The following is a 17,640-nucleotide window of genomic DNA, read 5'->3' as shown; positions in this document are numbered from 1 at the left end:
TTTGCTTAAAATCCCGTAGGTATTTGGAATCGAATTCAAGCCCTGTGCCATTGTCGAAAGGTTTACATGTTCTAGCCCCTGCTCACCTCTTTGACCGCATTTTTGTACCTGTCTCCTTCCCATTTATAAGCTTCAAACACAGTGGCTGTTCTGTTTTCAAACACGTTAAACTTTTTCCTATATCCTTTTGTGTATGCCCTCTGCCTAAACCTCCTCCCCTTAGGTCTCACTGGGGCTCAACTTCCTTTCTTCTTCCTGGAAGAAGTCTTCCCCTCCCACCACTGCCTCGTGTATAATGTATCCTATCTTCCCCCCGGGTCCCCTCCCCTGCCACTCTCAGGCACATCACCTTGTTTTGTTTTCTTCTTAGACCTTTTACCCCCCCCCCCCCAAATTATCTTTATAAAACTTTAAAACTGTCCGGATCGTCCCAACAATAACGTACAGTCTTTGAGAACCGGGATTCTTGGGGCCTTCTGTAGGGTACGCCTGGCATTTAGGGCAGCACACACGTACTCCTTGAATGACCAAATGAACTGAAATTTGCCTCAGCTACTGGTTCTTGATAATGAAAGGAGATTCTCTGTCAGAATCTTTTTATGTCTAAGTCTTTTACAGATTGGCACTCTCAGAGAGAGCTCCCCTGGACGTGCACATGGAGACAGTACTTAAAGCCAAGATGAGTGAGAGCACCTAGCTCTGAGTCTGAGAGGGTCTAGACATGGAAAAAGGGACAGAACTCAAAAAAAAAAAAAAAAAAAGGGAAAAGAAAAAAAAAGAAAAGGTGAGGGGCGCCTGTGTGGTTCAGTCGGTTAAATGTCCGACTTCAGTTCTCAGGTCATGATCTCACGGTCCGGTCCGTGGGTTCAAACCCCACGTGGAGCTCTGGGCTGACAGCTTGGAGTCTGGAGCCTGCTTCAGATTCTGTGTCTCCCACTCACACTCTGTCTCTGTCTCTCTCTCAAAAATGAACATTAAAAAAAATTAAAAAAAAAAAAAAGTGAACATTCACAATTTTAAAATCATATTTTTTGGCAGTGACCAGATGCTGATTGTATGTGATTATCATTAAGTGTTTACATAACTACTATGCACATTAGAATAGTTTGAAGACTGGGTATTTATTGGGTATCTCTGGGCTGTACTTTTAGGGGCTACATCTTCAGGTGATGTTTTCTGTGTTCCTTGTCCCTTTAGTGAGGTGCTAATGCCATTCTTATATTGAATAAATAGTATCTTTCAGGTTTACAGCACCTGATGACTGTGTGAGTTCCAATACCTCCTCTTTCTTTTATGTCCTGTCATACGAGTTTTACCTGATTAGGAGAAATTACTTTTATTTATTATTATTATTATTTAAATTTTATTTATTTATTTTGAGAGAGAGCGTGCGTGAGCACTGTCAGGGCAGAGCCCGATTCAGGTCTCGAACTCACCAGTAGTGAGATCGTGACCTGGGCCGAAGCCGGACACTTAACCGTCTGAGCCACCCAGGCGCCCCAGGAGAAATTGCTTTTGATTGTTAAGAATCAAAGTTAATTCATATTGCAAAATATGTAGCTATCTTTGACGTCATAATTTTAAATAGACTATATAAAAAACGTGTAGAAGCATCTTAAGTTTATTTTTTTGTTGGCTTTAGCCATCAGATTTCTTTTTCTTATGTTAGGGATAAGGGGGTTGGGATCACAAGCACTGCTGATGATTAAAGGCTGCACTGTGTTTTGGTTAAAGAAGAGAAAAACCTAGCTCTCTGGAGTAGGCCTGTGGTATGGGAAGAGTATGGAAGATAAATACTCACTGATAACAGCATTCTACCAAATAAGTGTCCGCTCCAATTTTATTTTCCCTTTGCTGGGAAGACTGTGACTTCCTTTGAGTACTGGTGAGTGAGACATTTTGCAACAGTGCTGAATATAGAGGGCCCTCCTCTCTGGTAGGCTAATGCCAAGTGTTGGAAAGCCTTTAAAGAACTTGCCAAGCCACACTGAGCTGAGTATCAGCTACTAGGTCTGAAATAGTGTGATATAAAAAGGTAGTTTTTTCCCCATTTTGTTTATTGTAGACATTGTCTTTTAAAAATGTAACTGGGACCATTACTGTGAATAGGGACGGACACAGAATAATTTTATCATGTTGTACTGTTTAATTTATATATGAGCTCTCATTAAATACATACTGTAATATAACATTGTTCCTTAATTAGACTTGGGGTATGAAAGGAAAAGGGAATCTCCATATGCATCCTTCACTCTTTTTCCTACCTCTTCTTGTTCTAGAAGTATTTCAGGTATTTCACATATAATGAGTATAACGAGACAGGAAAAAAATAATAAAGGTTGATACTCATACACGATAGGAAGTACATTAGTGGAATATGGAGAAATAATGCTCTATGAAAGCAAAAAGCCTACATACCTAGCACCAGTATTTTTTAACAGATTTTTGGGTGGGGGTGGCATTGTTTGACCATGTAGGTGCGGCCCTGCCTGCTGTTGTTCTTCCGGTGAATGGCAACATTCTGGAATTCCTGTTGGCTTTACATTTTCTCCCAGTGTGAGCTGGGTGTGGGGATCTGTCTGTATGTGTCTTTTAAGCTGGCAGTCACTCCACCATGACCGCCACTTAGGCTCCTCTTCCTCAGGTGTTAGAATCTGTCATATTGGTCAGTAAACACCCATGATTTTAAGATACACTATACAAGAGTATTTTGTAGTTTGGGAGGATTTCATTTTACCATTTCAGTTTAGCAATAAGGAACAGGAAAGAAAGGCTAGAGAATACTCTCAGGCACACAGGCAAAAAGATACAGAAAGCCCTAGCAGGGCGCCTGGCTGGCTCAGTCAGTAGAGCGTGCAACTCTTGATCTCAGGGTTGTGAGTTTGAGCCCCACGTTGCGTGTAGAGATTACTTAAAAATAAATCCTAACAAAAAAAGAAAGCCTTAGCTATGTTAGTGTCAGTTGGTCCTTTATTATTCTTAGCAATATATAATGCCTTCACAGTATTTAACGAGAAAATGGTAGAAAATTTATGTGGCTTTCCATTACCCCCCTCATTGCTCTACCCCCCCCCCCACACACATACTTTGTTACTATCTTTTAAAAGTAACCAAAAAAGTCGATAAAGGGTTTTTTTTTAATACTTAAAAAAAAAGAATCCAACCATGTCCTAAAGTGAGCAGAAGTACTTTGGTGGTTATGAGTTACCTAATATAAATGTTACTTTAATCTGTATTCTCTGCCAGGCACATTCCATTGAATCTTCAAAGGGCTGTCCAGAGACTGTGACTAGATAATCTGGCCTAGTTTAGTAACCTCAAGAGAGATTTTAGTAAGATGACTTTCATAAGCCTCCTCAAATTTTGTGTATGTCGGCTTCTGATTTTTTTAAGCTCTCTTCACTGACTAGAGCAGCTCATATGTCTATTTTGGCATCGTGAAAATTATCTTATATAGTTTGTATCATCAGGATGGGAACCCTCAAGCTTTCCAGCCTTTGGATCAGGGATATACAGGGAATCTTAGCCTCTGCACTGTCACTTGCTTCCAGCAAGTGAGGCACCCAGGGAGAAACACTAAGTCCTTTAGGCCAGCAGGGCTCTGTTTTGCATTAATGTAAGAAGTGCTGCTGGGTTGTTACCACTAGAGTGCCAGGAATGGCACCCTTCTGACCAGCACGAATTCATGCACCAGTGCCAAACGTACTAACAGTGAACAACTGAGCTTTGAGGATAGAAGGGTAGAAAGGAGAAGTCCTAGAGCTTGCTAATTTAATTTCGTGTGTATGCGTGCGTGCGCGCATATTGATAAATATACTCGTAGGTATATGTTTTTATATATGAGGGAGAGTTGTTCACCAAGGCAGTTTTGTATTGTAATAATTTACTTGGTAACTATTCTTCTTAGAAGCGTGATTTCATAAAATTGTAATGGTAATTTGACAGTTATAATACAAGCGCTACCTCTCAGTTAAAAAAAAAAATTATGTGCCATTAACTTTCCTGGACATTTTCATTGCCTTTTTATCAGATTTAACTTATAATTTAAAGGGAAGATATATGAAATAATGAAAGCATCTCAAAGTGTTATGAAATAATTTCATGGTTTTGTTATTTGAACATTATAATGCCACCCTCTTTTAAAAAGGAAGAAGGTTAAGGCTGGTCCAATAAGACAAAGGTCAGCAGCATGCTAGTGAGCAAAGGATCTCAGCATAGTCTTTGTGAAGGCTGCCAAAGTAAACAGTGTATTTTTAAGGAAAGGAAATGATAAAGTAACATTAGCAAAATATTCCCAAATGAGGATCTATAGAGTAAGGCAAATTACTTCTGGCAAGAGATTTGGTTAATGACAGCTTGGAAAATTTTAAGATAAGTTCATAACACAGAAAGCATTTAGATAGAATTATCTAAATGCGTGCTGCATTGTGAATCTGTTATCAAAACACTTTTACACCATGAAAAGAACAGGAGTTTATTAATATTCATAATGCATTTTGAAAGCACATGTAATACTTGCATTCTGAAAACTCCGTGTAAGAAGTAAAAAAAATCTTTTGTTTTTTTAAGGTTTAGAATATTGTAAGAATAAAATGATCTGGAATTCTAAGTCCTCCCTTTTTTGCATTTATGCAGGTCCTTTCCCAACTACAGAGGTGCAGCACCCACCAACCCCTTGTGTTTTCCTGAGTGAACACTTTTAAAAGTTGCCTTTTTGGGGGCACCTGGGTGGCTCCGTTGGTTAGTCATCTGACTCTTGATGCCGGGTCAGGTCATGATCTCCCAGTTTGTGTGTTCGAGCCCCACTTCAGGATCCTTGCTGACGTTGTGGAGCCTGCTTGGGATCCTCTCTCTTCCTCTCTCTCTACCCTTTTCCCGCTCATGTATGTGCGTATGTGCGCTCTCTCTGCCTGCCCCCCCCCCCCGTCTCTGTGTCTCTCTCTCTCTTTCTCTCTCATAAACTTAAAAAAAGTTACTCTTTCCTCTATCATTGAAATTACGTATGATCTCATTCTATTAACAATGAAACTTTCCCCCACTTTAAAAATATTCAGTGTGCATCAGCTGTTCTTGTTCTGCTCAAGATGGAACTTTCTAAAGAAAAGTAATTTAATCATTGGTTATGACTAAAACTGCATTCTTTCATTCAGTGACTATTAAGTGCTGTGTGTCATGGGCTGCGCTAGGTTCCTGGAATACAGAGGGCTTTCGTTGTGGTGGGAGGGGACCATCAAAATAAATAACTACAGATTATGACAGGTCCTAGGAAGAAACAAATGGGACGATGGAAGCCTTGCACATACAAATTAATGTAGTGAGAGAGGATGTTGGAAAGATAGAATGCAGCCACATTTCTTTTCTTATTGGAATGTAGTTTTTAGTTTTACTTATTGGACCTCTGAGAATAGAGAATTTAACCCAATTAGAACAGTAAGATAGAATGCACGATATTTTATAAATAGTAGGAAACTTTTCTTTCCCTAAACCTCTCCTCATTCCCATGGGTTCGTGTCATTCTTTTATAAGCTGATAATTCTCTAAGATTGCATAGGATACAAACCCATATAAGATGTTATAATCATATGATGAGGGTTTTTTTTAAGTTTAATATTATTAAAGTAGAAAATTTTGACTAAGATATCCTACCAGAACTTCTCTATCTTCATATTGCTATGCCTTTTGATGTCTTTGGGATCTAGCTATGCAGGCTAGTACAATAATTTTATGTTACTCTCTTGGCTGCTTCTAAAGTTTTTAGGTACTTTGCTTAGGAAACTATAACATACCCAAGGCCTGGTTCTGCACTTGCTTGTTTCCATATTCCAAAATGTAGCAGAGCGTCTTGCACAAGACAGATAGGTGTGCTTCGTTAAATAAGTTCTTCTGACGGCATGGGTGCCAAGCACGGTGAGGACTCTTGGTAGCAGGAAGAGGTCTCTATGGAACGAGCTAATATGAGAAGGCTCTATAGAGAAAGTAGAAGTGATGTTGGACTTTGAGAAATGGGATGTAAGGAGAATGAAGGAGTGGAAAATTACGTGGAGTTACAGGAATTCGTGTGAGAGATGCACAAAGCATTAGCCATTCCAAACTGGCTGTCACTGAGAGTTTGTACATGGAAGTAGGGTTTTAAATACTACTTAAAAAGAAAAAGTAGGTTGCACTAGAATAAGGAAAGCCTGGGCAGAGGGCAGAGGGGGTTAGCTTTTTCCTCTGGGCAGTGGGGGACTATCACATGGGATTGAGTAGTATTGATTTTTATTACAAACGTATTTTAGGAGGATTGATTTGGCCATAGTACTTGGGATGCATAATGGACTAAAGGGACAGAATTCTTCAGTGGCATTTACGGAAGAGAATATCCTGTTGACCTATATGTGTAGTCCTTAGTTATTTTGTGCTCGTCTCTTTTCTAATCCAGAGAGTATAAACTGCCTGGGGTCCCAAAGAGATTCACACTATATTATACCCTATAGCCATTAGTGATATGCCCAGAGCAGGCTCCCTGCAGAAGAATAGGTAGAAAGATCATCAGAAATTCTCAAGGCCATGGGTAGGTGTCACCGAATGTATTCTTGGCTGGAGTGTCATAGCTTTTACTCCTGTCTTCCCTGTCTTCTGGCTCGCGATTCCAAACTTATTTCTGAGTCACCTGGTAAAATGCCAAAAAATTTGGGGGGAAAGATATAAAATATCACAAACTCAATTAAGTACTAATGCAGCATGTGCCCGTGCCAGATACCCTGTGAAGGTTCCAAAGTGAAAGCTAAAATGCGACTTCTGCCCTCACAATATTTAGTCAGACGGACTAGATGTAAAACTTACAAACGTGTTTTGACTGAGGTATACGCAGAGGCATGTGGGGCACGTAGCCTGCTCTGGGACTTGAAAGATGATTTCTTGGAGAAGCTAAGCAGGAGTTAGATGAAGGATGGGAGGAGTGTACTCTAGACAAAAGAAGAGCACGAACACCAACGGATGGAGCAGCGTGGCGTGCACAGTAAGGAGCGCCCGGCCCTGAAGCAGACTGGTTGGCTGAGGCTAGAGGAGTGGCTAATGGGGTCAGTGTCTACCAGCACTAACACTGACCATTTTCTTGTGAACGCTCTCCTTGCACCGACTGCCAGGAGGGAATCTGTTCATGTTATGTTTAGCTGTTCAGCATTTAAACAGCGGAAGAGATTTCTCCAAAACCGTTTACGTACATATATCCGTATATCCATTTATCTGTGTATAATATATATCCATATATATATATATCCATATATATATATATCCATATATATATATATATATATATATACACACACACATATCCACATATATATATATATATATGGATAGGTGGCTGGCTGGATGAGTGGATGCATGGATAGATAGATAGGTGGGTGGGTGGATGGATGGATGTTTCCTAGTTTAGAGAAATGTTAAATACGTTGCCTACAACTCTGATGTCTAGGGAAGCTCCAAGGTGAGGTAGGAGTTGGTTGCTTTGACTGCTTGCAGATATTGCCCTTGTTACTTTGAAACAAGATTATTTTGGTGGTTTGTTTCTTAGTTTTATCTGAAAGAAATATTCAGTCTTTGAAGCTTAGAATAAAGAGTTACAAACATCTGGTGAGATATTTGGAGATAGACTTGTAGCATAGGTGAAATACAATAAAGCACTTCGTGGGGAGAGAGGTGGAGAGGGAGAGGGAAGGAGGGAGAAGAGAGGGGGAGAGAAAGAAAGAATAAAAATAGAATCATGGGGAGAGGTGGAGGAAGGGAGGGAGGGATAAAGAAGAGAAACAGAGGGAAGAGGAGAGAAAAAAGGAGGGTGGTGAGAGGAAGTTTAAAAAGCCTTTAGGCTTTAATTAGCTTCTCTAAGTCATGTTACGTATTTGAAGTAGGAATAATTTTACATTTTGTAAGTAGTTTAATAAATTGCGATAGTGTTCTTTATCTCATCAATAGTGTTTATCTAGGACACTTAAAATGACATTCTTGTGAATCATGTACACAGATATAATACAAGCCTGGTTGTTTATTAGTCATAAAATAATTATTCTAGCATTTATTATACTCTTATTCAAAATTCTCACCTGTTAATTTTTTAAAATAAAACAAGTGGGGGCGCCTGGGTGGCGCAGTCGGTTAAGCGTCCGACTTCAGCCAGGTCACGATCTCGCGGTCCGTGAGTTCGAGCCCCGCGTCGGGCTCTGGGCTGATGGCTCAGAGCCTGGAGCCTGTTTCCGATTCTGGGTCTCCCTCTCTCTCTGCCCCTCCCCCGTTCATGTTCTGTCTCTCTCTGTCCCAAAAATAAATAAACGTTGAAAAAAAAATTAAAAAAAAAATAAAATAAAATAAAACAAGTGGCAAATGCTAAAGCTATAGAACAGACCCCCTATGAAGTCCATAACATGAACATTTGCCAATAGTGTAATTATAATCTTGAATGTGATTTTTTTTAAGTTTATTTATTTAAAAAGAGAGAGACAACAAGCAGGGGTGGGGCAGAGAGAGGGGGGCAGAGGATCCAAAGCGAGCCCCCTCTGATAGCAGAGAGCCCAATGCGGGGCTCGAACCCATGAACTGTGAGATTATGTCCTGAGCCAAAGTTGGACACTTAACTGACTGAGCCACCCAGGTGCCCTTGAATGCGATTTTTAAAAAGAAAATTCATTCAAACTTCTGAGACAAAATTACCTGTTAAGCACCACACATGGCCATATAGACTCCAGAAACTCCTCTTCCTGTTCTTCTCTTTCTCTTCTTCCTCTCCCTCTCCCTCTCCCTTCTCCTCCTCTTTTTTCTCCTGTCTTTCTTCCTCCCATTTCTTCCCATCCCTCTTTTACTTTGTTTTTTGTCTTCCTTCCTCCTTCCCTTCTGTCTCCTGCAGTATCTCATTTCCTTCCCATTATCTGTAGTAAGAATGTAACGCAGCGGGAGCATTACAGTTTTTACAAGGCTGTTTTTAGATCCACAGTGCTTCTAAGCATTGTGACTGGTGTCTCAGAGACAATATGAGAAAGTGACGAGTGCTATAGGGGAAAGGGGGCAAGAGAGTTATGGGGAGTTGTGCCTTTAAATTATATGGCGAGGCTAAGCCTTGCTAGGGAGATGGGATTTAAGCAAAACTTGTAGGAAGTAAGGGAGAGAGCCCTATTGATAGCTGGGAGCAAGTGAGTTCCAGGTAGAAGAAGCAGTAATGTTGAATGGCCAAGAGGAGGCATTGTGATGGGCTTGTTTGAGGAACAGCAAGAAGCTGTATCGACTGGAATGGAGAGAGAGAATGGAAGGGAGCAGAGGGCACTTTGGTCATAAAGGCAACCGGGGCTGCGTTCTTGGCTTTTACACTTTGTGAGATGGGGAGCCCTTGGAGGATGGGCTTCTGAGTTCCCTGTTCCATTTAACAGGTCTTTATTCTTGAGTCATTACTACCCTGTTGTTATCACTGTGGTTCAGTAGTAAATCTGGATACTACTAAGTTAACTCTGTTGCTTTGTTTGTTTTCAGAATTGCGTTGGCTATTCTTGATCTGTATACTTTTCAGAATCAGATTGGTTGGAATTGCATTGAATTTATGGATCAGTTTGGGGAGAATTGTAATCTTTATGATACTGATAGCATATCTAGGTATATGATTTGTCTTTTAAAAGAGTTTATATCTTAAAAAATATATTTTTTAATGTTTATTTATTTTTGAGAGAGAGACAGAGAGAGAGGAGGAAGACTCAGAATCCGAAGCAGGCTCCAGGCTCTGAGCTGTCAGCACAGAGCCCGTCGTGGGGTTTGAACCCACAAACTGTGGGATCATGACCTGAGCCGAAGTCAGACGCTCAACCGACTGAGCCACCCACCCAAGAGTTTATGTCTTTTATATTCTGCAAACTGAATGTTCTGTAAATTTCTCCATAGAAGCCTGACACATCCTTTATTCATCTATTTTCTGAGTACCTTTTGGTTTTCATTGCTGTTGCTAATGGGGTATTTTTTTTTCCATTATATTTTGTAAACGGCATGTAAGAACCCAGCTATTGTTGATCTTGGGTCTACCAACCTTAACTCTGTTGTTACTTCTGTTTATCTATCTGTAGTCTACGTTGAAAAAATCTGACAGAATTGCATTGTCTGCAAAGATACTGTTACCTCTTTCTTTCTGGTTTTTATACTTCTTTCTCTTATTGCAAGGACTTGGGCATCTAGTGCAGTGTTGCATATAAGGGGAGATATCCTTGTCTTGCCTTTTTAACAAATTTTTATAGAGTATTCTAAAGTTTTAACATTAAGCAGCATGCTTGCTTTGTCTATTTAAGTTAGATAGTTCCTTTTGACTCCAGTTTGCTAAGAGTTTATTTTGTAAATAATGATTATTGGAGTTTTTGAATTTTAATACATGCTTTTTTTCTGTGTGCTGAGATGGATTCTTTGATTTTTCTCCTTCCTCTGTTAATGTGCTGTATTACACTAACAGATTTGCTGATGTTAATCCATTCCTTTATTCCAACATAAACCCCACTTGGTGGTATTGTAGATCTCTGGATCACTTTTCAACTCGATGTATTATTATTTAACTTAGTAGTCTTGTGTCTGTTCTTGAGTGAAATTGTTACATGTGACTTTCTCTTGTAACTAATTGTATCTCATTTTACTGTCAAAGCTATACAGGCCTAAAGGAAAGATGTGGGAGGTTTTATTTTATTTATCATTTGTTGAAACTATTTGAATAGGAAGACTGATTGTTCCTTGAAAGTGTTATAAAACCTTCTAAGCCGGTGTTGAATTCAGTGGGTGAATTTCTTAGTTATTCTTTTCAAAAAATTTTTACAGCTTCTATTTTTATGGAAAATTATCCATTTCATGTGTTTCAGATTTATTGGCATAAAGTTACGTATAGTATTTTTATCATCAAAACACTCCTACTCTCTGTGGTTACTTCCTTCTTTGGGTTCCCAGGATTATCTGTGCTCCTCCCTTGCACGGGCATCTTCCCCACTTCCTTCCCCCAGAGCAGTCAGCCAGCTTGGTGGTTTGTCTTACTGTGGTTTGTGCAAAGAACAAGTTTTGGTTTTGTCAGTACTTTCTATTGATCATCTCCCCCCCCCCCCCATTTTATTAATAAGTGTTTTTGTCATTATTATTTTCATCTTTCTGTTTTCATTGAGCTTCTTGGCCCTTCAACTCCTTAATTTGAATGCTTATCTCATTTTAAGATTTTCTTACAGGCACATAAGGGTATAAATTACTCTCTTAAGCACTGTTTCTCGCAGTTGTTTGTTGACCTGTATTATTTTCGTTGTCATACAGTTTTAAGTATTTTGTGATTTCCTTTGTAACCGATGACTTATTTAGGGAATGCATGTTTAAGTTTCCAAAGAGATTTTATTTGAACCTTTTTATTTTTTAAACAACTGATTTCTAACTAAATTGCACTATGATTAAAGAAGGTATAGTCTGTATGATATCTGATCTTTGAAATTTAGGACTTGTCTTGTGTCCACTTAGTTCATTTTTGTTCCTCTTACATGTGTTCTTGGAAAGGGAATAGGTTATTTCTGGAAAGTCAGCATATATACTCAAGTTTATATATTTTTGTCATTATCGGGGCTTTGGTTTTTTGGTTTTCTTAATAATTTGCTTATTTTATTATATACTGAGAAGAGTATGTTGAAATCTTTATTCATTGCAGATTTGTCAGTTTTTCCTTGTTCTACCAATTTTTTTTTTTTTTTTTTTTTTTTTTTTTGCTTTTCATATTTGAAAATTCTGTGGCATACCATATGGTTGTGAATATTCACATTCAGGATTGTTTTAATTTATTGTTGAGTTCCCCTTTATTATAACGTAATAATGAACCCTACGTTTTAAAAACATTTTATTGTTGCAGTTATTGTTATTTCTATACCAGCTTTATTTTTATTTGGACTTACCCGGCATATCATTTTCTCCCTTTCATTTTCATTCTTGCGGTGTAGTTTTATTTTGTGTGGCTTTTATAAACAGTATGCAGATAGATGTACTTTATTTTTCAGCTACTCTGATGTATCTTTGTCTTCTTGGTAGGCAGAGAGTGAACAAATATTCCTATCTTTCCAAATTCAGGTTATACTAGCCTTTATTTTAACAACAGTGCAGCCACATTTCCTCTTTAAAAAGTTTCTCTTAAAATGCCAAATGCTCTCTGGGCACCTGGGTGGCTCAGTAGGTTGATCCTTCCGACTCGACTCTTGATTTCGGCTCAGGTCGTAATTTCAAGGTTTTGGGATTGAGCTCCACACCAGTCTCTGCACTGTCAATATAGAGCCCAATGCGGGCTTGAACTCACAAACTGTGAGATCATGACCTGAGCTGAAACCAAGAGTTGGACGCCTAACCGACTGAGCCACCTAGGCACCCCAAAAATCAAGCCTGTTTAAGTGCTCTCCTTGTTTTCAGAGAAGTTCTCCCCTGATTAGGCACCTTTCCAAAATAGCACCCCTCCATTATTTTCTTAGTACCTCATTTCTTTCGTAGCACAAAATTTATTTATTTGTAGATAATTTGGTGGTATTGCTACTATTTATACTGACCATTTTGCTTACATGTTGGTTATTTGATATTAGTGAACAGGGGAGTAAGATGTGACAGTACCCCTGAAAGAGTAACTTGATCAAGAGAAGGTATCTAACGGCTTAGGAACCTGGGGCAAGTAAAGAGGAAGAAATACAGACTGTTCAAGAAGGGAAAGAGGATGAGCACAGGGGTACATTTACCGGGAAAAGGAGATACGTAGTCCTCTAGGACTCTGGGGAAGGGTGAGAGAAGTGTAACTTTGGACATGTTTAGGGTATAATAGAGATTAAATAAAGAATTGCTTGAATCAGACCTGATTTACTGAATAAAGAGTGGAAAAATAGATGGAGTTAGAAGGCTTAGAATTCTTGTCAGGTGGAGTGCCCTAAGAGAACAGGGTGAGGCTCCACTTTCAGTTTGAGGCAAGTTAAGGTGTTTAGTAGGAGGTTAGAAATGATGCAGGGGCGGGTATAAGTTACACATTGTGCAATCACACTGATGAGGACCTATATTCTATTGGGGCGAATGTAGCATTGACTGAAGGTAGAATGTCATGAATGTGCTGTGAACACTATGTTAAGAAAGGGGGAATGAACTCTTACCCAGCTGTGCTCTAAACCATTGTGACTTTGGGCATAGTCTCCTCCCTGAATTTGAAAGGCGTTGATCTTGATCACCTCTACAGCGCTGTTCAATTGGCACACAATGAGAGTATATGAAATAGATGAAATTGAGTGAGGAATGGTTTAGGTTAAAAGTAGGTGATGGGTGAGAAGAAGCAGAAACAGGTATGGTGCTTATAATAACCTTCTAACTCTGTCATAACAGTATCTAACGTAATATATCTATAATTGTTTTGTAGAGCCCCTTGTTGACAATGTTTATTCACATATCTGAACTCCTTCTACTTAAAAGTAAAAGTTGGTGGGGGTTGGCTTTTGTATCAGACTACCTGAATTTTACTTTTAGACAAATGTCTAGATCAGAGAACTATGACGGCTGTTATGTATCTTCATTGTATCTAGAGATTTGACATAATCTTTGAGTGTATCCTTTGTAGACAAGAAATAGTGAATGGGTGGCAGCACTCCAGTGAATTTGCAATTTGGGACTTACCTGATAAGATGACACAGGATTCTATTCTCATTGCAGTCTTTGTCACCATTTTTAGTGATGGCGTGGATAAAGATATTGATGGCTCGCTGATCAAATAGCCAGGACGTTAGATAACAGAATCAGAATCAAAGATGATCTCAGCAGGCTTCCGCTAAGAGCCAAATATGACGAGATGAAACGCCATGGATGCCTCTAGTGCATGCTTCCAGTTGGGCCAGCACACACACAGCACAAGGACAGGAGGCACGGGCTTCCTTCAGATCTTACCTCCATTACTCTCTGTGTGACATATGGCCCCACATTCAAAAGCATAAAAGAATAAGAATTGTGAATTCTCTTTCTCCCTCAGTCATGCCGTGTCATTCCCCAAAGGCAACCAGGATTATTAGGGTTTTAAAGTGTATGCTTCCAGAGAAATTTTATGCCAGTGTAAGCAAATTGTGTGTGTGTATATTCCCCCGACCCGGTCCCGTTTTTCTACAGATGGGACTATATTAGCCACAGTGTTTTTGTGCCTTGGTTTTCCCCTCATATTCATGACTTTATGTTGGAGGTTTCCACATATCAATGTGGTCATTTTCTTTTAAGTGGTTGCACAGTATTACTTTGTAGGGATGAATCATAGATCAGAGTTTAGCTAACCAGTTCTTTGCTGATGGGCATTTTTGCTGTTTGCAGTATTTATTACAAGCAGTGCTGTAGTCAATAATTGTACAGTAGTTTTATCTATGGAATAAAGTCTTAGCAGTGGTATTGGTAGGTCAAAGGGGGATTCTACTTTCTAATGTCACTGTTGTCATCCCTGCTCTCCTGTATCATGTATTCTTAGAAAAAAAAAAAAAAAACAGAACTGTACAGCTGGAGAGGGTTGTAGGTACCATCAAGTTCTCAAAGTCTGTCCTTGGGCTGGGGGTAGCTACAGGCTATCTCAACATACTTGTCAAGGAAGAATATATACGCTTCACTTTGTGATAGAATGAAAATGTTACCATTTTTATTTCAATTTTCCCTTAAAGCATTATAATTTTATACCTAAGCAAAATTTAATGTTTTGAGTAGTACTCGAAATACAGTTTATAACATTTTAGGGAAATTTTGAGAAGAAGCACATCTTGGAGATGATTTTTTTAAATGATAGTTGCCTGGCCTACAGTGACTTTGGTTCATCAGGCAAGTATTCTTACAAGCTGTCTTGAGAAATGGAGATATTATCACTGGCTTAGGGCCAAAGTTAACAACTTTGAAAGAATGTGCTACTGTAGTAATTTTGAAATTATTTTTCTCCAAGACACATCATTTTTTATCAATTTTTAGCTAATTGTGTGGAAAATGGAGAAGTGGAATGCTTTAATAAAATTTTGTGATGAGAAGTAAATTGTAAAAATTAAGTGTAATATTACCAGCCCATTTAGAGACTTGTATTACCTTAGCAATTGTATATTGGGAATTTATATACAACTGTGTCCTTAATTGCTATTTTTAGATGAACAATTTTAACCATGTTCAACGTTGTAAGCTTGTAAAATTTGATGTTATTGTTATGTCATACCAAACATAAACAAAACTATTTTATCATTGTCCCTAGAATCCGTTAAAAGCCAGTTCCGAAGATAGATGTTAAGATTCTTTTTCTGTCCTTAGGAGTTTATAGTCAGCATAGGACACTTTATGCAAATGAAACAGGAGGCAATCTGCACAATAGCTTTCCAGATTTCATATTGTAGCGTAAGTAGTGTCTTTACTTTGTCAACAGGTCATTGTTATGTTACTTGTTCAAATCAACTACAAGTATATGCTATTAATATCCACAGAGGCAGGCTTTGCTGGGTGATTGATAAAAGTAAAGCTGTATCCCGTCTGTAACTTCTGTGTCTAGCACTCATTCCCCACCAAAATGGAGAGTTGAATTTCTACTGTTTCTCTTATAGTGAGCATCTGTCCTGCGCGTTCACATTCTTTCTTCATGGAGAAAGTAATGTGTGCACAAGTGTGGAGATTGCCCAACACCAGCCAATTTATTTAATCAATGAGGAACATATACACATGGCTCAGTCTTCACCTGCACCATTTCAAGGTAAGTAAATGGTGATGTCCCTGTTGCCTACCTCTTCCCCACTCCATGGATAGTCACCTTGCCCAGTAAGATTTGCAGATGGAGATGTTATCTTAAATGGACATTTTAAAACTAAGCGTAAGGGTCAACTTCTGAAGAAGAAAGGAAAGACTACCATTTCACATGAATAGCTTTCTAACGTTTTGCTGAAAGCTTATAGCTTACCACATTTACAACATGGTCTTAGGTGAAGTTGCATTAAGGAATAAAATGTAGAGCATTTCCTTCAGAACCAAAGGAGGTCAATAAGTATTTGAAAAATAGGACCCAATGAGTAACTGACAAATCATATCAATCAAAGGTTTTCATTGTTTTGTTTGTTCCATGGTTTCAGGCATGCGATGACCTACAGAAAATTACTGTTAAATTACTGTTTTTGAAATTTCATCCAGAATCAAATTTCTAGAGTCGCAGTTTCTTCAATAATGTTAATAACTTTATTATTTTATTTTAATTAAAGACTGCATTGATGGTAGTTTTTTATTGTAATTTAACTTAACATTTATAATTTCATTAATTCTCAACCAGTCACCTCAATATCCCCAAAATAACTCCATGTCCATTTTTTCTAACCATGAATTCTAAATCTTTGTTTTTGGAATCCAGAATTTTCTATGAATAGCATTATAAATGTTACAGTACTTAAATGTAATAATATTAGATTGAACCATCTGGAAGAATTTTTTTTGGTTCAGTCTAATTTACTAGAGATGTCTGCTGTGGTCTCAGTATATCCCACAATGTAATTTTTTAAAAACACTGATATTTTAAGGGATTTAAGTAAAATGTTTTTATGGACTTATTAACAGCCTGTCATGAGTGTTTAGCCTCCATATTGTTTATGATTGCCTTTTGGTTTCCTACAAATGATTCTGATTTAATTTGATAAAAACATCTGTTCCTTGCCCTAAAGATAATTGAGACTTTTTTTTTTTAAGGTAAAAAAAGAACATTGAATCCTCATTTGACTGTGTCCTAATTATTACCTTTCCCCCCCTTACTTTGTAACACATTTTAAACTATATGCTTTATCATTATTTAATTGGGGATCTTTGCTATGTAAACTGCTACAAAATTCAAAGCCCAGTCCTCAGACTGTACACTTTGGAGTTGTACAGTGTGTGCATATTGTGGATTACCAGAATTATTTAAATATTGTGTTTTCTTGACTGTAAAGATGTTGAGGACCATCTAACTTCATTCTAGACTTTATCACTGAAAATGGAAGTGTTTATTTATGATAATAATGGAAGGAATTCCTAGTCATGAGGGAAGGCAACTAACCTTGTAAGTTGGGAAAGATAATATTAGCATTATCAGGTCTCCATAGACCACTTATTTAAAGGCTTCCTCATTTGCTACTGACGTCTTGAATCGTAGAAGACTTTTGTGGGATGTTATCCTGCTTATTTCCCATGATCGGTATGGAGAAGTTACATTCTTAGGGCAGGTATTAGCCTATAGATAATTACAGTAAAAATAATTAACCATATTGGTGTGGGAATTTCCTGGAAGTATTAATACAGAAACATTGCCCCTGACTCACTGTGTTGGTTGGAATCAGTATTTTTATCCCATCTGGCTCAGTGAGGAACAGGAGAGAGGCAACAAGGAGTATGTGATGTCTACAGCTGTCTCTGTCTTGAACGATGTCATATATCAACTAGCTGTTAAAAAAAATTAAAGCCATCCAAAGAAAGAACATCTCATTTTATGACTATGCTGAGATTTTTTTTTTTTTTTTAGAAATTAGGGTTAAGAAAAAGTTTATCCCCAGAAAAGTGTTGTTTGGAAGGTTAGCCTCACCCCAGGGCCACAAACTGGCTGGGTTATATACTATATACAGCATCGTGTTAACTACATTTTTGTGTCTAGCT

The 17,640-nt window shown here is 38.3% G+C and overlaps 1 protein-coding gene across 2 annotated transcripts in view; it reads left to right on the top strand.

Moving 5' to 3' along the window:
* The window catches only part of MED13L (mediator complex subunit 13L), a 306,114-nt gene that overhangs the window by 229,885 nt on the left and 58,589 nt on the right, over positions 1–17,640 (top strand). For both annotated transcript variants that reach the window (XM_043557691.1, XM_043557690.1), the window contains exon 5: positions 15,579–15,724. In XM_043557691.1, coding sequence (XP_043413626.1) covers positions 15,579–15,724 — 146 coding nt within the window. The remainder of the gene's footprint in view (positions 1–15,578; positions 15,725–17,640) is intronic.

This window comes from Prionailurus bengalensis, chromosome D3 (assembly GCF_016509475.1).
Source record: "Prionailurus bengalensis isolate Pbe53 chromosome D3, Fcat_Pben_1.1_paternal_pri, whole genome shotgun sequence".
NCBI lineage: Eukaryota > Metazoa > Chordata > Mammalia > Carnivora > Felidae > Prionailurus > Prionailurus bengalensis.
The sequence above is the reverse complement of the archived record's forward strand: the minus strand, read 5'-3'. Positions and strand labels throughout refer to the sequence as shown.